This window comes from Triticum aestivum, chromosome 3B, assembly GCF_018294505.1.
Source record: "Triticum aestivum cultivar Chinese Spring chromosome 3B, IWGSC CS RefSeq v2.1, whole genome shotgun sequence".
In the NCBI taxonomy this organism is placed as follows: domain Eukaryota; kingdom Viridiplantae; phylum Streptophyta; class Magnoliopsida; order Poales; family Poaceae; genus Triticum; species Triticum aestivum.
This window is the reverse complement of record NC_057801.1, coordinates 264,280,755-264,303,592: the sequence shown is the minus strand read 5'-3', so window position 1 is coordinate 264,303,592 and position 22,838 is coordinate 264,280,755. Positions and strand designations below refer to the sequence as shown.

General features: G+C 46.2%; 1 protein-coding gene and 1 long non-coding RNA gene across 5 annotated transcripts; one reads left to right on the top strand and one right to left on the bottom strand.

Annotated features, from left to right (window-relative positions):
• Window positions 1-8,513: 8,513 nt before the first annotated feature.
• LOC123069646 (26S proteasome non-ATPase regulatory subunit 14 homolog) lies at window positions 8,514-12,265 on the bottom strand. Its single transcript, XM_044492555.1, has 6 exons — window positions 11,992-12,265; window positions 11,725-11,902; window positions 9,524-9,605; window positions 9,225-9,401; window positions 8,971-9,138; window positions 8,514-8,861 (listed from the first exon to the last, which is right to left on the bottom strand). The coding sequence occupies exons 1-6, from the start codon at window positions 12,116-12,118 to the stop codon at window positions 8,670-8,672; spliced, it is 924 nt and encodes a 307-aa protein (XP_044348490.1). The 5' UTR covers window positions 12,119-12,265; the 3' UTR covers window positions 8,514-8,669.
• A 389-nt stretch (window positions 12,266-12,654) lies between these two features.
• LOC123069645 (uncharacterized) lies at window positions 12,655-15,328 on the top strand. 4 transcript variants are annotated; one of them, XR_006432676.1, is made up of 4 exons: window positions 12,698-13,007; window positions 13,144-13,359; window positions 13,640-13,818; window positions 14,795-15,328. It is a non-coding gene; the product is annotated as an uncharacterized lncRNA (long non-coding RNA). The 4 variants fall into 4 exon arrangements; XR_006432678.1 differs by having other exon boundaries at window positions 13,640-15,328; XR_006432677.1 differs by having other exon boundaries at window positions 13,144-13,818.
• Window positions 15,329-22,838: the final 7,510 nt, after the last annotated feature.

Here is a 22,838-nt window from a genome sequence, read left to right as displayed (position 1 = left end):
ACGTGGTCGTGGCACTGGAGGCCGAGGCCGTGGTCACCGCGGTCACCAACAGGGGCGCGGACGCGGCAACAGCAACAACAGCGGGCGTGGGCGCACCAACAACTCTGGCCCACGCTCCTCCGACGCCTCCTACTCCAACACCAGGCCGCGTTGCCAGCTTTGCAAAAAGTCAGGGCATGAGGTGAAAGATTGCTGGCACCGCTACGACGAAGATTACGTGCCTGAAGAGCGCCGTGTAGCTGCAGCCATCGGGGAGCAAGAAGAAGCTGGCGAAACCATCTGGTATGCTGATTCTGGAGCTACTGATCATGTCACTAGCGAATTGGAGAAGCTTGCAAACCGGGAGAGATATTATGGCAATGATCAGATAAACACCGCCGCAACTGGAGGAGGTATGGACATATGTCACATTGGTCAATCTTCTATTAATTTCCCTAATATTAAACGTGATCTTCTTCTAAAAGATGTTCTTCATGTCCCTCAAGCCTACAAAAATCTTGCTTCCATGTCTCGTTTGTCCGCTGATAATAATATCTTTTTTGAAACTCATCCCAAGTATTTTTTTTCATTAAGGATCGGGCAACGAGGGAGCTCCTCCATCACGGTAGATGCGTCGGTGGTCTATACCCTATCACATCAAGAGCTTTTAGCTGCAAGCGTATCGCCAAGTCTACTCCGTCGTCAAGCCATCTTTAGAAAGGTGGCATCGAAGATTAGGTCATCCTTCATTTAAAATAGTTGATCAAGTAGTGAATAAAGGCAATCTTAAATTGTCTAGTCGTGAAAATAAAGAGTCTGTTTGTGATGCTTGCCAATGTGCCAAGAGTCACCAACTCCCCTATCCTAGATCAAATAGTGTGTCTCATGCTCCGTTGGAACTGATATTCAGTGATGTATGGGGTCATGCCAAAGATTCGTTTGGAAGAAAGAAATATTATGTTAGCTTCATTGATGATTATAGTAAGTTTACATGGATATACTTGCTTAAGTTCAAATCCGAAGTCTTCTCTATCTTCCAAGAATTCCAAAAACTTGTTGAACGTCAATTTAACAAGAAAGTCATTACAGTCCAGAGTGACTGGGGAGGAGAGTATGAGAAACTCAACTCTTTCTTTAGAAGCATAGGCATTGAGCATCATGTTTCATGTCCACATGCACACCAACAGAACGGTTCTGCTGAACGCAAACACCGTCATATTGTTGAAGTAGGCCTTTATCTTCTTGCTCATGCATCTATGCCTCTAAAGTATTGGGATGAAGCATTCATTGCTGCCACCTATCTCATCAATCGTTTGCCTACTAAAGTTATTGGGAACACAACTCCTTTAGAATGATTGTTTCATCAAAAGCCAGATAATAATTCTCTCAAAGTTTTTGGTTGTGCATGTTATCCTAATCTTCGTCCATACAATCGCCACAAACTCGAGTTTCGCTCTACTCAATGCGTCTTTCTTGGCTATAGCAATCTTCATAAGGGATACAAGTGTCTAGAAGTTTCAACTGGATGCATCTACATCTCTAGGGATGTTATTTTTGATGAAACTATTTTCCCTTTTGCCAAACTTCATCCAAATGCGGGAGCTCTTCTTCAAGCAGAAATCTCCCTTCTCTCGGATCCTTTGACATGTCCTGATCACGGGGGAGAATTAATAGAACATGATCATGTGTCTATTCCGAAAAAAAATCAGATACTAATGAAAACAATGCAGCACCTAGCTATGATTTTATGTGTGCAGAAGAGGACGAAACCTGCGCTAGATCCGAGGCTGATTTGGCGCAGGACTGCAGCTCCAGGGAAGGCGCTCGATCCCAGGTGGATACTCCTACAGTTCGGCGTACAGGGCGTGCAGCGACGCCTTCCGCGTCTCCCGTGATGCCAAGTGGCAGGGCGAGCCCACCAGCCGAGCCAGTGGCCGACCGAGACGCAGGCGTGGACCCAGATGGTGCGGGGTGCAGCCTGCCCGCACGCGCCATGCGGGAACCGGCGCGTTGTGTGGCTGACAGCCCGACCGAAGCGAGACCCGCCGACAGCCCTGTGCGGAGATCCCCTGCTGGGGCGCCTGGCGCGAGGCAGATCCCGCCGGATCGTGCGCCCTCCTCGGATCTGGAGCCCTGTGGCGCTGCAGCCCAGGATGATTTGGCCGGATCTTCTGTGGCCAACTCTAGTAATCTTGAAACTACAACAGCTGCCACATGTGGGTCACCTGAAATTCATCAGCACCATACCAGGTCAAAATCTGGAGTGTTCAAGCCTAAGGAATACAAGGATGGTACAGTAAGGTATGACTCTCGCAAATATGCTTTTCTCACAAGCTCGGGTGAACCTACTCATTTAGCTGAAGCACTTGCTCACAAAGAATGGAAAGGGACTATGGATAATGAATATCAAGCGCTCATGAAAAATAAAACTTGGCATCTTGTACCACCAGAAAAGGGAAAGAATTTGATTGACTGCAAATGGGTCTATAAGATTAAAAGAAAGTCTGATGGAAGCATAGATAGATACAAAGCTAGATTGGTTGCAAAAGGGTTTAAACAAAGGTTTGGAATTGACTATGAGGATACCTTTAGCCCTGTTGTTAAGGCGGCTACTATTCGACTTGTATTGTCTATTGCTATTTCGAGAGGGTGGAGCTTACGCCAACTAGACGTCCAGAACGCGTTTCTTCATGGTGTTCTTGAGGAAGAAGTGTTCATGCGGCAACCACCAGGGTATGAAAACAAGAGCACACCTCATTTTGTTTGTAAATTGGACAAAGCTTTGTATGGCTTAAACCAGGCTCCAAGAGCCTGGTACTCCAGGTTAAGTACTCAGTTACAACAACTTGGTTTTGTTCCAAGCAAGGCAGATACCTCACTATTCTTTTATCACAAAGGCAACATCTCTATGTTTGTTCTTGTATATGTTGATGATATAATTGTTGCTAGTTCCAGCTCAGAAGCCACTACCTGCCTGCTTCGTGATCTTAATGTGGAGTTTGCACTTAAGGATTTGGGTATCACTATTTTCTTGATATAGAGGTAAAACAGATCAAGGATGGAATACTTCTTACACAAGAGAAATACACCACAAATATTTTAAGAAGGGTAGGACTGGAACATTGCAAACCGGTTAGTACACCACTCTCCACTTCTGAGAAACTTACAATTGAAGGAGGTGAGTTACTTGGACCGAATGATGCAACAAACTATAGGAGTGTTGTTGGTGCTCTACAATACTTAACGTTGACCAGACCTGATATTTCATATTCTGTCAACAAAGTATGTCAGTTCTTGCATGCACCTAGTACAGTTCAGTGGACTGCAGTAAAAAGAATTTTGAGGTATCTAAAGTTCACTATGGGACTTGGAATTAAGATTGTTAAGTCATCATCTTTGCTAGTTAGTGCATATTCAGATGCTGACTGGGCAGGATGTCCTGATGATAGAAGGTCTACTGGTGGATTTGCTGTGTTTCTGGGATCAAACCTTGTGTCATGGAGTGCAAGGAAACAGGCTACTGTATCAAGATCGAGCACTGAAGCAGAATACAAGGCTCTTGCGAATGCAACAACCGAAATCATGTGGATTCAGACCCTTCTATATGAATTAGGGATCAAAACTCCACAAGCTGCAAGGTTATGGTGTGACAACATTGGGGCTACCTATCTTTCTGCAAATCCTGTGTTCCATGCACGTACAAAACACATAGAGGTTGATTTCCACTTCGTGAGAGAAAGAGTAGCACGAAAGCTACTTGATATCAAGTTTATTCCCACAGGAGATCAACTCGCCGATGGCTTCACTAAACCGCTTACTACAAGGAGATTGAACGAGTTCAAATACAATCTAAACCTAGAGAAATTTTCATAGGTTTGGATTGAGGGAGGACGTTAGAACAGGATACATAGAGGTAGTCAGATATGTTTAAACTTGTTCTATTTCTATCTCTTCTTCTGTTCTTCTTCTCCAGGTCTATCTCTCGTTGTAATCTGAAAGTCCTAGTGATATTCTAAAACATTGCAAGCCACTGCAACTCTTCTATAAATATACATGCGGCCCGAGCAAAGGGTTTAACGCTTCCCATCAAATCTTATAGTTAGTTCATTCCATGCAATGTTGTTAATTAGCAAATAAACATTAAGGTCATTCGTTTTTCCCTCCTCCTTGGTCACGGTGCACAATCTAAGATGACTTACTCACCTAGACAGAGCCCGTACACGTCCACACCCATCCAAACGCCCACTTTCGTTCGGCCAGGAAGGCTTGTGCCTGGCCTCGAGATGACCTTTGCCGGCCGGCTAGGCCCCACTGCGCCGGGCCCTGCTGGTGGTTGGATAAGCCCGGCCGACGGAAGAAGGTTGCGAAGTTTTTTCTTCTCCCTTCCCCGTTAATGCGCGGCTACATTCGCCAATCGAGCGCAAGGTGGCGCCTCCCTGAGATGCAACCCGCGCCCGCGCGGCAGAGCTTTGCAAGCAATCTAATCTCATGTTACTCAGCTTCAAAACAAAAAAAATCTCATGTTACTCGTCGTGCGTCACTCGCCCGTGACACATAAGTTACTTCGAGACCAGTCTCCATCGCGATTCTGTTTACTCGCTCGGTTTTACTTGTCCGCTCTCTGACAAGACATACGTACACCAGCATTGTTTCTGAGTTCTGACAAATCTAGTCTAGAGCTTGAGATGCAACGACTCTTCTTGCCGGTGCGATCGAGTCGTACGTACGTGCTGCCGCCTGAAACGTTATCGTTCCGGCCGACACGGTCAGGCTGAGCTTGTTGCGTGGTGCACCTGATCCCTGTGTGTGGCTGGCAAGCTTGGCGGGTCAGCTTTTTTTTCCCCCTTCTATCTGCAACCTTTTTTCAGAAAAAAAAAGGTATACCGTATGTGCACGCGGACAGGTCAGAGTGAATGTAGGAATTCTGTTGCGTAACTGCTCGCGGGTAACTGCTCGCCTTGGGGATTAATCTGCACTTTCCACCATCGATATCGCATTAAGTCATGCAGTAATCCGTACACGTTACCTGTTCAGTGTCTTGTAGTACGAGGCTTGCACTGTTGCACACATGCATGCCTGCACGGTTGCACGCCACTGCTGCACACATGCGTGGCATCAAATAGAAGCCAGCCGGCCCGCCGACCGCTTCCAGGTGAACGGTCCATAGTTCATGGCACGTGGCGCATGGCGAATTGTGACATGGCAGCTCCTGAGTATCTCATTCCGAACCCGAAAAGATCGATCGGCTCTCTTCGTTCGCTGCCCTGCCTCCTCTCGCCACGAGAGCGCGCCACGGCCAAGAGTCGATGCATTATCCTCTGTCACGTCACGAGGTGTACAGATATTCCCTGGTCAAGCATAGGTTGGATTGTGTCGATTGATAAGCTAGATCCATCGAAAACAACAGCTTGTAGCACGACGTGACCCGGCCCGACGGGACGTACACGCTTCTACTCCTGTTGCACGTATCACACGTAAACGTATCGTCAATCTGTCTTCTCCGAAAGAGGCTCTCACCCGATTTATATATAAAGCAACAACCCAATCATAGTATACGGACAAATAATACAAATGGTAAGTGGTGAGGAGACCTTCTTACAAAGCAGATTCAAAAAACGGACCACACAGACGCGACTACGTTACAGAGACAACAAAACAGGAAGATCAGAGTGGGACGGAATGCATATGCTTCGTATCTTCTAATCCTACAGAGCAGGTGGAACAACTGGGTGTGACCTTCATATGTCTATTAGTAGCGAGCGTAACCCGGCATGAGAGTGTTTCATATAGTGTACGCCATAGAAAAAATTTAACTTTTGTCGAACAAGCTAACTTCATCTTCTCCCAAATAGGGTTAGCTGTGATTCGGCCCATCCCATTAAAGTATTTTAATTTGTTGTCATACTAGTGCTTTCACTCCACGGAATAAGCCGACCGAACCGAAAACACGCCATTTTTCTTATAATTTCAAGCAATGAAATCCGGCATATCATGTTGCGAGGGTGGAATAGAGAGAATCCGTTGCACATCGATGGGCCACATAGTTTGTCCAATTAATACCTAATCTAAGAGCATGTTCGAAAATGATCCAGCTCCTTCAAATCCTCAGCTCCAGCTCCTCCTCTCAAAAAGTTGCTCCTTGTAAAAAATAGCACTAGAAAAATCTGTTCGACATGCAGCTCTGCTCCCGATTCACTAGGACCGATAGAAACAAGCGAGTCAGGTGTGCCCACTCGAACCGTTTTCACTTGGCGGTGGCATTTCTTTTGTAAATCTTACCAACTCCATGATTTCCCGATTTGACATCCTGCAAATTGCCGCTCCGCAGAAGTGCACAACAGCATGCTCCACTCCGGATTTGCAACTCTGGGGAATGAGCGTTTGGCGCTGCTCCGCCGGTTCTGGGAGCAGAGTTAAGGAGTGGAGAGAGTTTGAGCACGCTCTAAATGGTCACCGGCGACTGTTCCCTGTGTCCGGTCATGAGCCCTGAGAACTGAAGCTTCATTGTCCCAAGTTCTGCCTCAGCGCTCTCCAGCTCCGCCTCCGCAACCTCCGCCTCGAGAGGCATGGGAAGTAAAGTTGTCCGCCTCCACATCGCCGCCAAGCGACTAATCGGCCTATGATGGAGCCCACCAAGCTTGGCGTCGACTGGAGGGGAGGAGCGATGGCCTTCCTAGGACACGAGCGACAGCGACCTACCGTGCACTACTCTTCCTCGCGGCCACAATCGCCTCGGGAGCGGCGCGGGCGATGGTCTCTCTGTCGGAGCGAGTGAGCGGTCACGTCCGCTTTGGCCGGGCATGAATGCGGACGCTGACCGAAAACGCGCGGGAGAGGAGAGAGGTTTTTGGTGTGCCGGGGTGGTCAGAAGAGGGTGTGGGATCGGTCCAGATTCCCGAAAAGCCCCCACGTTTGTCTCCGATTTGCGAGAGAAATCACGTCCGGACCCTGTTGCGGACCGATACATGCCCACGTTAAAAGGCTTCCGCTGTCTGGACAGTATGGCTCGGATGCACGCGGGGGGTTTGCGGGTCGACGTTGGAGAAGCCATAAGCATAACTAATTAAATGTTTTTTAGGCAAATTACGTGTTGCGAGCATGGCAATTCTCTTCAGCAAGCATAACAAATTTGAGCAAAATAATTAAAAATGTCTGGATTTGTCATGTATGTTAAAAGGAACTGTCAGGCTCGCGACCAGTAATTTGCTATTCCCTCTATAAATTAATATAAGAGCGTTTAGATCACTATTTTAGTATTCTAAACGCTTTTATATTAGGCATTTAGATCACTACTTTAATATTCTAGAAGCTTTTATATTAGTTTACGGAGGAAGTATAAAAAAAATTATTAGCATGTTTAAAAGTCTGACATCACATTTATAGGACGGTCCAAAGAACAGAAATGAAAAGTCCCAAATGAAAAAAGGCGCGTCTCGGTCGGCGCAGGGGGGCGAGCAATCGTCGACCGGTCACGACATGTCCAGGCCTATCGCCCGTCCGGATGCGGCCTGTCCCAGGTCGCGCCCAACACCGGAGGTGGCCAGACGTGGCGAGCTAACGAGTGGCGGCAGTCGTTCAGCAAATGTAAAATGTGTACGGCATCGAGGTCGATCGACGGACGGCCCGCTGGTGGCTATAGTGCTATTGCTGTGGTTCGCGGATGGCTACGTGAGTACACGCGCGCGGTCGGTGGCAAAGCTAGCGCGCCTGGACGTGTTGCCGTGGGCATGCCGGTTTCAAGAAGGAAGATATCTCGAGTCCATGGTTCGGTCGACCTTTCGCCACGAGATGCGCACCTCGTGTGGAATACTCCCTGGAACGCAAACGAGAGGCATACCTCGTGTACAATACTAGTACAAGAACGAGATCGCTGTTTTGGCTCAGAGAAGCATATGTTTCTGGATGACCAGTAAATTTAAAATAAATAGTAAATACATTTTTAAAAGTTCTGAATGTTTACATTTTATTTTATTTTATTTTTGCTAACAAAGCACTGCTATTCTGTTAAAATTTATTTACTATTTGTTTTGAATATGCATCCGCTAAGGGTAAATTAGACAAAACCAAAGCTACATTAAGAAAACACTGATTAACAATAGTAAGATCCCAATTATACTTTCTTCATTAAAAATACCACAGATGTCTATACTTCACAAACTTCACATGAGAGTAGAATTGTCGACCAAGTTTGATACACCAAAATTTTAGAATTTTTTAAATTTTCTTAGTATTTTTTAAAATTTACTAATTCACATAGATGCACATGAAACCATGTTAAAGCAGCTTAAAGTAATATGAATTTAAGGGAGTGCATGAACCTATACTAAACATACAATAGAGGGTAAAGAGGGTTAGGAGCGGCACATTATATTACGCCGGAACACGAGAGAAGCGGCTGCCATCTCACTGTGTTACTCCACCACAAGTCATATTAACACATGGGCAGCCACATATCCATCAGCATAAGATTTAGCTGACTTCAGCAATCATGTCACTTCGGCAGAACCAGAACTTGCAATTTTAAAGGACACCCATGAAAATTGCTGCGAAATTAAACATGCAGAATATAGTACTACAGAAAATTGAGTCTGTCGAGCAAACTGTTAGAACCCGAATGTGCCTTGCTGCGTTGTGGCAGGCTTTGGATACATAACATGAATGATAGACTTTGGAACAACACTAGTGGTAGACTAAAAGACAACCGTGTCAAGCATGGTACCTAGGGTCTGAACTATGTTGGACGACATCAGATTTGAGACATGCTCTTCTAGATGCTTCTTAGCATCTTGCCGTCCCACATTAGCTATTGCTAATTTCTCAGGAGACAACTCATCCTCCTCTTGCACTGCCTTGTTGTACTTGATGGCTAGGCTCAGCATTTCCTGCACGTAAAAACATGGCCAAAATCTAAGAACCTGCATGGACTTTCACCCTGCATTATATTAACAAAAAGGATTGTCCAGTGGAAGTAGAAAGTTGAATGCTACACACCTGAACAGTCTGCTCATTGGTTTCTGAATGTGCGTCAAATTTCTTCAGAATTAATCCATCAGTCCATTTCTTTTTGTGAAGGTTGAGCAGCATCTTCTCCTCCAGCTCATTTTTGCGGTAATTTATTGCAATAGAGTAGTAGTGTCTATTGAGCCCATGAATAAGAGCCTGGGAGTAAACAGACAGTATAAGCATTTAGGAATGAACAATACAGAAATTTCTAAGCTATCATACTAATAGAATCAGCATTTTACCTGAATAGACGGCTTATTCAGGTGCCCAACATTGGATGTTGTCTGACGTGGCTCCTGCCCAAGCATCATGGTCTGAGGGTTAATGAGACGAAATGCATCGATGACCACCTTCCCCTTGACACTCTGGATGGGGTCAATCACGACGGCAACTGCCCTGGGGTTCAAAGCTTCGAAACTCTGCAGGTTCAGTATTCAACATTATAACACATATAAGCTTTATTACATGTCTGTTTGCCTCAAGACAACAAACTCTTTTCACAAACTTATACAAGATTGGCGAAGTATGTGTATGTGTGCACCTGTTGAGTATTGATATCAACACCCGATAGCCAGCAACCAAAACCAGGATGAGAGTGATACCACCCTACCACCATTTCTGGCCTGTCAAAGTAATTCCAAGTATCAACTGACAAGTTTGTCAAAAAATGAACATCCAAGGTGGCAATGATATAGCTATTGCCAACAATTTCTTCAAAAAATAATTGCAGAAATTGGGAAACAAAGGGTGCACATGATGTTCACTGCACAGCTGAGCATACATCCTTAGTACTCCATACACGGCAGTTTTTTAAAGGATAATATGTAGTAATTTCTTATCGGAACCTTCAAATAGCTTGTAAGAGACCCGTAACTACAAATAGTTGAACAGCCATCTTTAAAATCCAGGCTCCGGCAACGACCACATTAAGAGCTAGCATCAGAGCTACTTACTAGAAAGGTAACAGAACCATGGACGGTGAACCATGGACAGTGTATATGTGCTTAACTATAACACAATAAATTGATGATTAGGTGTTGCATTCCTAGAACGGGTTGCAAAATCATTTTTGGAACCAATTCAACATTTATTTCTAATAGAAAGACTGTACGGGAGACCCATACTGTATAAATGTGAGCGGCAGGATTTGAACCCTGATGGGTGGAGTTGTGAAGTCGTGCCCCCACAACTCCTCCACCGCACCAAAAGGTGGTTAGCAATCAATTTGACAATTGATATTGCTAAAGAGGATATGAAATTATTCTGTTGGCAATGACACAATTCGAGATTCTGCTTGAAGCTATGTTGCTCAGAATCTATTACCGACGTCTTTAACAATATGATATGATGTAAACAATAGTTCCAACTTGCTGGCACAGCTTTGGTTCTATAATGAAACATAGCTGAATTAGTCGAAAAGGCAAACCATAACTGGTTTTAGAGAAGATTACATGTCAAACTCATAGACCTAAGGTACACTTATCTGAACTGTAAACAAAATGAATTCGCATGTACGAAGAAATATTAAGTTTCACACAAGCCAGCTGTAGGGCTACCACCTACCAATATTTCTATGATAAAACACATGAAGACGTATTATCCTAACACATTCAACTGAACACAAGCTCAATTGAGAAAGAACAGAAGCATAATTCAAAACTACCACATGAGTTAAGCCATCTAATCTAAATAAAGTACTATCTGAGTTATGTAATACCCCTGACTTATCCATTCACTAGGCTCATCATCATGCCCATCATATCGTCTATGGAGATCGTCATCAACGATTCATGATACATAACCAAGGGTGGAGCTTCTCTAGGGGCAGAGCCTGTTAGAAGCCCGCCAACTCCAGGAAAATTCTTAATTTATAGTTAGATGCTAAGCCAGTACAAACATATGTCTTTCTCCAAAAGTGATTCAAGCATATCTTATCAGATTGGTTCACTCGATATTCGCTTCTTCTGTGTATTATGTTACACTATGTATGCAATATATCCCTAGAGTTGGTACAGTGGTAGCCATGAAAGGGCTGTGAGGAGTATAGTCCAATGGCAGATCCTCCACTGGATCACTGCTGATGAAACCTTGAAATTTTCAACTAGACAATGATAATGAACTGTGCTCCAAGTAACTACATATCTTTCTAAATAAGTATAACCACATGCTATAGTGAAAGCATTGAACAAATGGAAGTGTGAAATCAAGCATGGGGTAAGCAAATAAAGTACCAACAGATACAAGAAGCTTATGGGAACGGACTAGGATACCATGACGTGCGTCAGGGCTGACTTTGGTCACTGACATGTGCCTAAGGGAACTATAGCAACTAAGATGTAATTAAGAAAGATATAGCAACAATATACATCAAACAATGATCGAAAATCGTCGTATATAGTACTCCCTCTGTTCACTTTTGTAAGACATTTTAGACAGCTGAAATTGAACTGTTATGGGTGTTGTCTTAAATGTCTAAAACGCCTTACAAAAATGAACGGAGCGAGTACTCCATATGGCCTATCTTCCACCAATTAACATCTGGAACTAGTAGCAAATCAACCACACAAGCCTGAACAAAAAGTATCGGCTCAGGTGCGTAAATCAATTGGCATAATAAGTTGATGAGGTCGATCCTTTTCAGCTTTATCAACGAGTATGAACAAGTTAAGGGCATCAAATCTGACGCGGGAGAAAGGAAAACGACAGGAGCAACAGATCTGCGATCCGGATCGGCGGCCATACCTGCCGGTCTGCTTGAGCATGTCGAGCATATTGGTCTGGAAGACGTGGTCGACGGCCTCGACACTGACCCCCGTCCCGCTCTGCGGCATGGCGAAGACGTCGACCACCCGGACCGTGTAGTCGTCGACGAACTCGCCGAGCATGAGGCCCATGACCTCCATCGGCACGCCGGCCCTCCCTGTAATTTCCGACCAGTTAACCCTAGCTTCGTGGAGACGGAGGAGGGCGTAGATCGGGACCAAAAGGGAGCTAGCTTGAGGGACTGACCGTGCTTGAGCATCTTGAGGAGGGCGAGGGAGGAGATGTAGACCTGCTCGGAGGAGTCGAGCAACGGCGAGTCCGACGGCGGCTGGCCCATCCCGCCGGCGCCGAAGATCCGCTGAAGTCGCTCCATGGCTTCTCTCGGTTGTTCGATTTGGTTCGGAGGGCGCTTGCGGAAGACGGCGTTTTTTTTTTTCTCGGCTGCGCCTGCTGCTTCTTCTTCTACTGCGACCACTGGATTTCTTTCTTCGAGCACACGAAGCTAACACCCGAGCTGGGCTTGAAGTGGGCTGGCGTGGCGAACTCTGTCTGTTGCGTAGGCCGACTGGTTTGAAGTGGGCTGGCGTGGCGAACTCTGTCTGTTGCATGGGCCGGTTGGTTTGAAGTGGGCTGCCGTGGCGAACTCTGTCTGTTGCATGGGCCGTAGTGCCGACCAAGCTGGGCTTGAGGTCTTTCAGATTTCGTCAGGTCTCTTAATATCTTCTGCTTTCCGTAAAAAAGAAAAAACTGTTCTAAAGAAATCTCTATCTCTACTACTAATAAACAATCAAACTTTTTCTTTCTTAAATACAGCTCAGGAAACGTACACAACTAGATTAGTACCATCAGATCATCCCTCTTAAGTAAAACTTAACTGTCAGGATTAATCCAATCCTGAGACGGTGTGCACTTAGCAATTACCGCAGGCTGACCGTGCTCCACCGGGTGAAGAAATATCCACGTCCTACGTCCGCAACCCTCAGCGCCAAATGTCCCGCAAAGAAAAACTTAGGGCAGAAAAAAGTCTCACGCCGCCGCCGCCATCGTTTGCCTGCGCCGCCGCCGCCGCCACCGTTTGCCCGCGCCACCGCCCTTCCCGCGACGCCCCACCAGGCTACCACAACAGGACCTGCCCAGGCGTGCTCTTGATTCACCGGTCTTCCCTGCTGGCCCTCCCCTTGGCCCCATATTTGTCTTCGATTCGCCTCTGCTCGATGAAGGACGACATCAGCCTCGACCAAGGACTGTAGAGGTGGATCCATGTGCGTGCTTCCTCCACTAATCACCCCCCTACTCTTGACCACTCACCCTTCTCCTTGATATATTTATTCCTTTGTTTGCCAAGCTGCTGGTCGAATCTCACCTAATCGGGCTTGTTGCGTGCTTGTGAACTGACAGGATCTACCAGCCCCGGTAAGGACGTATGAGGATGGTGGCGCCGTGATGTGGGATGAGGATCAAGGGCCGGGCACCTATGAGGATGGATGGGATCGACTTGCTGTCGACGAAAGACGAGATCAAATAGCAGTTATCTTTTCGGAGGGACGGATCGACCCCACTGTCGAGATATGGATGCGGGCATCTTCCGTGCGCGGTTTCGCGTATGCTTGAGCTGTAAGCTCTCTGCTAGCTCTAGAAAATTGCTGATTCATTTGGTGATTCATCTTTGTTACTGATCATCGTAGTGCTTATCGAATGATATTATGATAATGGAGCTTATTTCAGTTAGAAACGTTGTTAGCTCTGCCTCTCATGTAGTCTTTCTTGTATGCATGGATGGGGCTGAACATTCATAAGCAGAAGATTCTTAATTTAATTGGATCAAATTGTTTCATATAATCTTCCCTATGATGACTTCAGGCTGCATGGCTCCACTGTGTACTCTGTTTTGCAGAGATTCCATAGGCAGGTTTGGCTATGCAGGTTTCTCCTGTCCATATGTAGCTCGGGTCAATTTAGAGCTTTCGTAGCCATTACCGGAGCTACAAGAAACCACCATGTCTTCTATATCGTTCTGACTACTGGGTTGCTGCAACAAGTCGCTATTGGTCATGATTGATTCTTGTGTTAAAGGTGTGATCTTGATATGGCCACTTATCAATCTTGTGCTGGTTCATGGTGATGATTCCAATATGTTCTGTGATTTATTCGGTTTATGGCTAAGGAAGTGATGATTTTATTACCTCTTAGATGCACAACATTTCACACTTGACATCAGGATGAGGCATATGCCCAATCCACTTCTGTCCTGACCTGGAACTGTACCCACCAGCTATACATTGTGCAATATTAACCCTCATATTTCATGAGATTTTGATCAAATTGCAATTTCGGGTCTGTCGGCTATACCGTCAACTGGTGATTTCTTTTTTAAGTATTCCCTCTGTAATGAAATATAAGAGCGTTTAGATCACTACTTTAGTAATCTAAACGCCACCATATTTCTTTACGGGGAGTACATTCTTATTCCTTTTCAATTATTTTCTCTTGATGCTCTAGGCCTTAGCTGAACTCTTAACATATGTTTTTTCTATTTGATTCCGATCTCTCTGCCATTACATGGGACATTGGGCATATATCACACATTGTTTTGGTAGCAGTTATAGTTGATTATTATCAATAGTAAGCTCTAAAACATTTGGAACGGCTCAAGTACTATTTAAAGTGTTGCTTATGAGTGCCCCCATGAAGATACCTACCAACAACTCTGCTCTGTACTGTTACTTCTGTAGCACTGAATGCCATGCTAAATCTTACTATTTTGCAGGATAATGTCCCTGAGTATATAAATCTGTTAGTTTTCCTTAATTGTTTAGAGAAAGATAATAGCGATTACGTTGGCACTGCTCATGCCATCCTATGTTACATGATTTTGTTGGATGGTTCAGTTATTGTGATTTCTCAAGTTAGGCATGGTATGTTTCCTCAACATTGGGTGTGTGTTTGTTTTCGGCTGTGCCTAAATATTGGTGTTTATATCGCAACGAAGTTGATGCATTACAAAATTTCTGATTTTCTCTAATTTAATGGCATTTTCTCCTCCTTGTAGAAGATGGTTCTAAGTGGGCTACTGAAACAACGGCAATATTCCAAGAAGGCTAAGAACAGGAGAGCACAAGGAACATATTCCTAATCAGGCAACAACCTTCTTTGATACATTATTTGTTCATCGGAAGTCCTTGAAGAAGGATGGATACAACAGATGCAGAGATCTACAGGTTGTTTCCGGGCATATTGGAGATGTCACAATAAATGTTCAGCCTTGTTATCTGCAGAAAAATAAATGATTGTCTGGTTTGGTTTTGGATTATTAGAAGTTCCAGTCATGTCATGAATCATGAGTAAGTTTGTAAAATTCTTTCTTATGAGGCCTGATAGATTGTCATTCAGTATGCTGCTGCCACTTAGTAATGTAACCTCATAAGAGGTGGAGAGTATTTATTCTCAGGATGAGAGCAATAATTAGATTTTCCTTTAATGCTAAAACATTATCTTGGATTTTTGTACAAAATAATATGACTGATGTTACTCTTTGTTCTCTATTATAAGATATAGACATGGGAGGTTATCTTAGAAAACTCAATTACGATAATCGAATAAGGAGATTTGTAAACATGTTTTTTATATGAATTTCAAGGTCTTAACATGCATGAATGATCTTGCCGGATGATGCTGACTTATTTTTGTAAATTTGAACGTAATTCATCATACTACATCAGTAAGAAGCATATATGATTTCATTCCTACTGTTTGCTATTTGTGTACCACACAATTGCCGTGCTTCTGGTTGATGACGACTGTCAATTCAAAACTCTTCTTATACGCCATGTAAACCCATTTCATTATGTGAGATTTATCTTTGTAATGGATTAGAATATTTTTCGTGCTATTTTTTTAAACAAATGAAGAAGAGAAGATATTTAAAAAAATCTGGAGAAATATTAGTGTACATATAACTTCAATATATAGAAAAGGTGGCTTATTTAGTGTATATATTTGCATTAATTGAGACGTGCGTGCACGTGCAAACTTACTAGTATCTCCTGTTGTGAATGAACCTTTGTCAAGCTTTGGAAATCCCCCATCTTGAAAAAAGCTTACACTCCCAGGCTTTTATTGTTGTGTTATATAGTATTACCTCCGTCCCCAAATCATTGTTATGTTATATAGAATTTCTGAATGGAGGGGGTACTAATAAAATATGCAGGTAATTGTAAAGAACTTTCTCAACCATGAAGCTTGCGATATTAATGCTGGAAATCGACTTTATGTAGGCAAAGCAATAAAACCAGCTCGCAGAAATGGCATGGCATAATTAAAGCATGTACATAATTTGTTTTTGCGTTAAAATATTTTTGTTTTCGCAATCGGCATGGCATTATTGCCAAGAAGGGCCACGTTAATTCCCACCAAAATCGCAACTATTCCACGATGGTGTGTTTTCCCCTTTACACCACGGCAGCCGCGCTTCTTTATGTTATCCATCCCCTCCCCAAGCAAAAGGTGTGCAGCACTCGGGCCACTGAACTTGGATTGGCACCCTTGTCGACGCGAGTGGATATGCTCCGAATGATTCATCCATCCGGCCTTCCCACCCTTTTCCCAGCCTTTCTGGTTCTCCTCATTATTATTTGCCCTCGCCAAAAGCTCGTTGCCCGTCAGATCACAGTGCCTCGACTCGAAGGCAAAGCCTTCTCCGCTAGCGACGAGATCGCGGGTGGGGGTTTTGGCCGCTTTTGGGGGCGCCGGCAGAGCACATGAAAAATCAGCTCGGCTCAGCTCTCCTTGCCGAATTGTCGTTCTCGCGCCAGACCATGACGATGACATGAGCCTGCAATGAAGATCAAAACGAATTAGGCTAACGCAACCCGGCGGCGGACGGCAAGAGCTGACACGTAACAGTGATCGCTCCTTCTTCCAGCGCGCGAACAAAACTTATCCACTGTACTGGCGACGCCGTCGTCGTCCGCGGCGATCGGTGCTTCTCAACCTAGCTAGAAGCTAGAGTAGCTCGATCTGAGCGTGACAGCTGGTGTTTGGAGTGCTGGGACGCCGCGGCACGACGCTGTACGCGGCCGCCGCGATAGTGACGGTGACTGGACGTGTCTGGCTGCGAGCCGGAAGGGTACGGTGTTGTGCACTTCAAGCATATCTTTCTCGAAAAATCAGTTCTATCTTGCCTCCCGACTGTTGGGTCGAGGAGAAAGAAAACTTGCATTCTTTTTGTTGAAGTAAAGCAACCTTTTGGCTCTCGAATGCATCTGCACCCACGGATTTTTTTTTCCCTTTACTTTTGCTATTTTCTTGTTTTACATGAGCCCGGAATTGAATACTAGAGGCTTTAAGGCCTCCATTGGTTCATATGGTAGAAAAATCGTAGAAATAGAAAAGTTATAGGAAATAAGATAACATGTATCTCAAATCCTATGAGTATGAATAACGAAAAAGGGTTTCCCCGCTTTGTATTACAAAGCAACCAACCGAGACAACCGACGATAGGGGCTGGGGCGGAAGCAGCACAAACACGCCAAAAAGAAAGGAAAGAGAAAAAAGAAAAGAAACAAATGCCGATAACGGCGGATCGACAAAAGCGACGAAGCCTCGTGACCGCTGCGTCCACCGAAGATCACCCACCAAGCTCCGAGACTCCGAAGTGCCGGTACCCAACAACACCTCCAAGAAGGGACGCGACGATGACGACGCTGCTGCCAAGGGTTTCCCCCGGTACACGGCGAGGAGAGAGGAAGGGTAGCCCCGATGCCCTCCAGGAAGGTCCGGCGGCACCCTCAGGCGCCACCGCGTCGGTGTTGGCCAAGCCAACAAAGATTTCTCCCGATCCCAGCCTCTACCTCAGGCACTCCGGAGCTCGCCACCAGACTGACCACCACCCTACGCCAACACGAACATGAAGCTTCCCACACTGTCTCACCACAGCACTGTGAAGATGGTTCGCACAGCGGAGAAGAGGAGCCGGGACTAGGGCAACAACACCATTGGCATACGGGAGGGCCCCACCTCCACCGTCCACGACGGTAGCCGACCGGACACCATGGCAGGAGCCTACCGGGCCCGGCCGGGCCCTCAAAGACCCGGACAGCTCCCGCCTCCGCGCAGCAGCTGGTACGCCGACGGCGTCGCTGACCCAGTCCAAGCCGCTCCCCAGCCTTCCCATACAGAGAGCGTTGCGGTCGCACGGAGCCGACCCGCAAGGACCCAGAAGGAACCCTACGGGCCCAGATCTGGGCCGGGGACGCGCCCCCGGCCGGCCAACACCACCGGACCACCCCGCCGCCAAGAGGCGGCACCACCAAGGCGAGCACCGCCGGCCTCCACACCAGGACGCCGGACCGCCACCAGCCGAAGCGCACCGTCACCGGCCATCACCGCCCGAGCAGGGGAGGACCGCGCGCGGGGAAGGGCAAGCCCACCGCCGCCAGCATCACGCGGCCGAGGGCTGGCGGCGCAGGCTGACGGCGGCGGGAGGAGGGCTGCGCACGGGGAGGAGCTGGAGGCGCGCGGAGGCAGAGCCCCCGGCCGCCTCGCTCGAGGAGGCGGCGCGGGGGTACGGGGGCGAGGAGGGGGTGGGGGAGGAGGGGGCTGGCGGCTCCGGCGGGCTCCGGCCGCCGCGGCGGCGGCTCCGCGCGGGGGAGCCGGCGGTGGCGGCGGGGAACCCTAGGGTGCGGGGGAGAGCGGGGAGCGGGGGTGCCTTATGAGTATGAATAGGCAAGGAGATGCTCTTTGATTCACATCATAGGATATTTTTCATTGAGTCTAGGCTAATGTTTATTTTTCTATGAAATGTGAAGAATAGGAAGAATTCCTCCACAGGAATATGATTTCATTCCTGTAAGAGAGAAGTGCATATTTCAACCCCCAACTCTTGCCCTAGTCTAATATACACCCCTCGACTTCAAAACAGTCTAATCTACAACCCCAACTCTCAAAACCATCTAAGATTCAACCCTGAGACCGATTTTGACCCTGTTGACTGGTTTTGAACCCATTGACCGCCCAGTCAGCGTGCCACATCAGCGACACCGTTCATAAATTCATTTTCTGAAAAAAAAAATCCCCAAAAAACTGAGAAATTCAATTTCCAGGGGAAAAATCCTACGTGAACAATAAATTCGAAAAAAATATAGAAAGTACCATTTTCCGAAGAAAAAAATATTTTTTCGCCTCTTAAGTATTAGCACAAATTTTTGAAAAGTCCCAGTTTTCACACCTGTGAACAGTACTAGTGGAACGAAAAATTTCGATTGTACTGTTCACGTGGTGAAAAACGAAATCCTAAAATTTCTATTCACGCGGTGAAAACGGAATTTAGCAAAATGATTTTTTTCACCGCGTATGCAGTGAATTCGGCTAATTTTTAAAAGTAATACATTTTTTATTATTTTGCAAAAATATTACGCCCGTTTAAAAATTTACAAAAATAATACAGCGTCGGCCCGCAGCAGGCCGACTGGAGGCCTATCAGCTTGCTGCTGGCCGATAGACCTATCGACCACAAGTTCAGGTCCAGTCGGCCTGCTGTGGGCCGATAGGCCTGCTGTAGGCCGATAGGCCTGCTCTAGGCCGACTGATGCATGCACCAATATTTTCCCGCCACCCGTTTCCCGCCAACCCTTCCTCCTCAATATTTTCCCGCCACCCGTTTCCCACCAACCCTTCCCCCTCAATATTTTCCCGCCAACTTTTTCCCGCCACCCGTTTTCCTCCACCCGTTTCCCGCCATATGTTCCCGCCAACCCCTTCCCGCCATACCGCAGTCGTTCTTTCCCGCCATTTTCTCCTCTCTACCTATAAAACCCCCTTCAGACGGAGGTGGATAAGCATTCCAGTGTAGTGTAGTTGAGATGTCCCATTATCCTTTCGATCGTAGTTTTCACCCTGGGATGAGCAGGACTCTTTTGAGGCTAGCTACCGATTTCAGGATGGACAATAGGATAGTTCCATGGGACGAACTCACCGGTAGTGACACCATAATGAATGAGTTGGCTCACGAATTACGTAGGTCTGGGTGGCCTGAAAGGACCTATGAGGAGGTACATAAAGAACTTCTTAGGTTGCATGAAAGGTGGAAGAAGGTAGTGGTGCCAAAGAGTGAAACTTTCAGAAGGATTGCAGCAAATATTCCATCTTTATGGACTGAGGAGAGCGAGGACGAAGATGATATCTTCATGCCGCCGCTTCCGGGTTCTGCATCGTCGAAGGGCAAGAGTTCTTCATCGTCGAAGGGCAAGGTTTCTGCATCGTCGAAGGGCAAGGGTTCTTCATCGTCGAAGGGCAAGAGTTCTGCGTCGATGGAGGATGACGATGATGACTTCATGTAGTTTTATGTTGTATGTTGTAAGTTCAGTCGTACATACCGTTTAATTTAGATGTTGTTCTATGTAGTTGTTTGTACTGTCTTGTTGTATGAGCATTCTGTTCTATCTAAATATGATGTTGTAGTTCGGATAACATAGTACTAAAATAGAGTAGGCATATGTCTCATACATAAGTACATAGTCATTTGTCTCGTACATAGAATAGACATAAGTCTCACACATAAATAGATGGTAATGTCTCTACTGATAGATAGAAGCGTCAGTGACGACGTCTGGCCTGGCGGGGAGGCGGATCTGGAAGCGGCGTCCATCCCCACCTGTCGGGTGCCCTAATGGGACGCGAAGGAACCTCAGACTCTCCCTGGTCATGCTGTGTATCCTGTGTGGGGCCTGGTGGAGGAGTCGAAAACATGTTCATCCAGTGGGTGTGTTGCGACATCGGAGCCTGTATGTTCTCCTCGGGATGTTGATCACTCCCCCACGTATCATGTGATGCCGACATAGACGCATGATATCCAATCATACTTAGGCCCATGATGCTCCCATACCGGATCCGGAACATCTGGAAAAACACCATGAAAACGTTGTGTAAGACCTTGCTCCCAACCAGCCGGTGATGGTCCTATGGCATGACCTACCAACGGTAGTCCCAGCAAAAGTGACACATCCTTGAGAGTAGGAGCCATCTCTCCCCATCGGAAGTGAAACGTGTGGGTCTCTGGCCTCCAATGGTCCACTAAGCAGCTCAACAAGGAGGAGTCGACGGCGAGGCGTTTGCAGCCCGGGATAGACTCAACCAGACGCGTGAAAGGTAATAGGCCGGCCCATTTCAACCTTCATGATAGAACTTTTCAGTTAGTGTCTCCCATTAATTTGCATGTCAGTGTGCAAATTAATAAGGCATGTACGGCTGAACCCATCCTATGTGTATCATCCAGTTCTCCTTAGGAGTGCGAGTAACCAGAGGCTCAACCTTGCGCTCAGACCATATTGCAGCACGATGACCCCTATCAATGTCCCCATTCAGCAACCACATTCCCGACATTCCTGCACATAAAAATTCAGAACATAGGGCCAAACTCAATAAAAATTTAGAACATAGTGCCACACTTACTAAAAATTCAGAACATAGTGCCACACTTCATAAAAATTCAGAACATAGTGCCACACTTACTAAAAATTCAGAACATAGTGCCACACTTAATAAAAATTCAGAACATAGTGCCACACTTACTAAAAATTCAGAACATAGTGCACACTTAAAATTCAACATAGTGCCACACTTACTAAAATTCAGAATAGGAACATAGTGCCGCACTTAATACAATCAGACATAGTGCGCACTTAATGACTCCTAGCTTATCCTCTTCCTCTCCCTCTTACTCCTCTACTTCCTCTACCTCCTCTTCGTCCCCGGTTGCCTCGTCCACGCCCAGTGACGAAAGTGGGACAATTAGTGTCCCTATGGCCAAATTCATTGCATATAATGCATTGCCTAGTCGGACCTCCTGCTTCAGATTCATCCATATCATTCCGGATGCGCTGACACTGCCGTCTACCTCTACTTGTACGCATATGCTCTGGGTTTGGAATGTAACGCCTTTCAGCGGGATTGACGCTGTTGAAGTTACCCATTGATCGAAAACCCATCAGCTCACCTGTCCAGGTATTGAGAACAGACTCTTTTAGAAAAAATGGAGACACAAACGATATTGCGTCCATTCCTAGTTGTCTGCAAGCAGCAAGTACATGTGAGCAAGGTAGGTGAAGCAATTTTGGTTTGTTGCATGTGCACTCACACGTTGGCCAGGCTTCATTACCAATTCTCACCTCGTGCGTCCTCAGCTCATTTGCACATCCGAATTTGTTGTTGGCTAAGCGGACCTCAAACCTTCTTTCTTGATTACCGATGGAGACTACAGTGTGTGACCTAGCTTTTTGCATCTTGTTGTCCATGTACTTCGTGACTCTTTCACAGTAATGTGTATTGGGGTTGTTCAAAATATGTTGCTCTTCTTTTTGGCGTCTATCTCTGAAATACTTCACGGTGCCATAGAAAATACCCTCAATAATGGATGTAAGTGGCAATGCCCGGTTTCCTCTAAGGACAGAGTTGTATGTTTGCGCGAGGTTCGTTGTCATGACACCGTACCTTGCTCCAAATGTGTCATGTAGCAAAGACCACCTCTCCAGAGGCTCATGCTCTATCCACTGCTCGGAAGTTTTAATCGACCTCCCGAGCCTTCTCCTAGTACCAGGTGGGTCAAAGCCTGGAAGGTCACATAGCCCAACAGGCTCCTCCTCCACGGCCGCTGTTCCTGTTGCCAAATGTGCAGCTACTGCTTCAACATGTGCCCTCACCGCTGCATCTCTTGCAGCTTTCTTGTCCCTCATGTGTCTCTGTGTGCACACATTAAGTCTGTCACGTATCAAATTGTACTTCCATAACTGGTTCTGCTTGCAGAGTTTTTTGAACAGATTCATCAGGTTCTTATTTCTAAACTGCGAGAAGAAATTAGCCCCCAGATGGCGCATGCACCAACGGCTCTGCAAGTCCAGCCATGGAGTTTGTTCCTCAGGGCCTGGGTTTGTCAGTTTCCTTGTCACACTGAGTATACCTGCGTGCCTGTCATGAAGGATGCACACATTGGGCTTCTCCTTCACAACTGATATTTTCAAATGCCTGAAGAACCATGTCCAACTTTCAATGTTCTCACTCTCCACAAAAGCAAATGCGAGTGGGACAATTTGATTTTGGCC

Excerpts from the sequence above, each read along its gene's own strand:
- LOC123069646 (XM_044492555.1), bottom strand. The coding sequence starts at position 12,118 with ATGGAGCGACTTCAGCGGATCTTCGGCGCCGGCGGGATGGGCCAGCCG. Across the intron at positions 9,606-11,724 it reads ATGCTCAAGCAGACCGGCAG|GCCAGAAATGGTGGTAGGGT; the intron begins GTATGGCCGCCG and ends TTACTTTGACAG. Across the intron at positions 8,862-8,970 it reads CCAATGAGCAGACTGTTCAG|GAAATGCTGAGCCTAGCCAT; the intron begins GTGTGTAGCATT and ends TTTTACGTGCAG.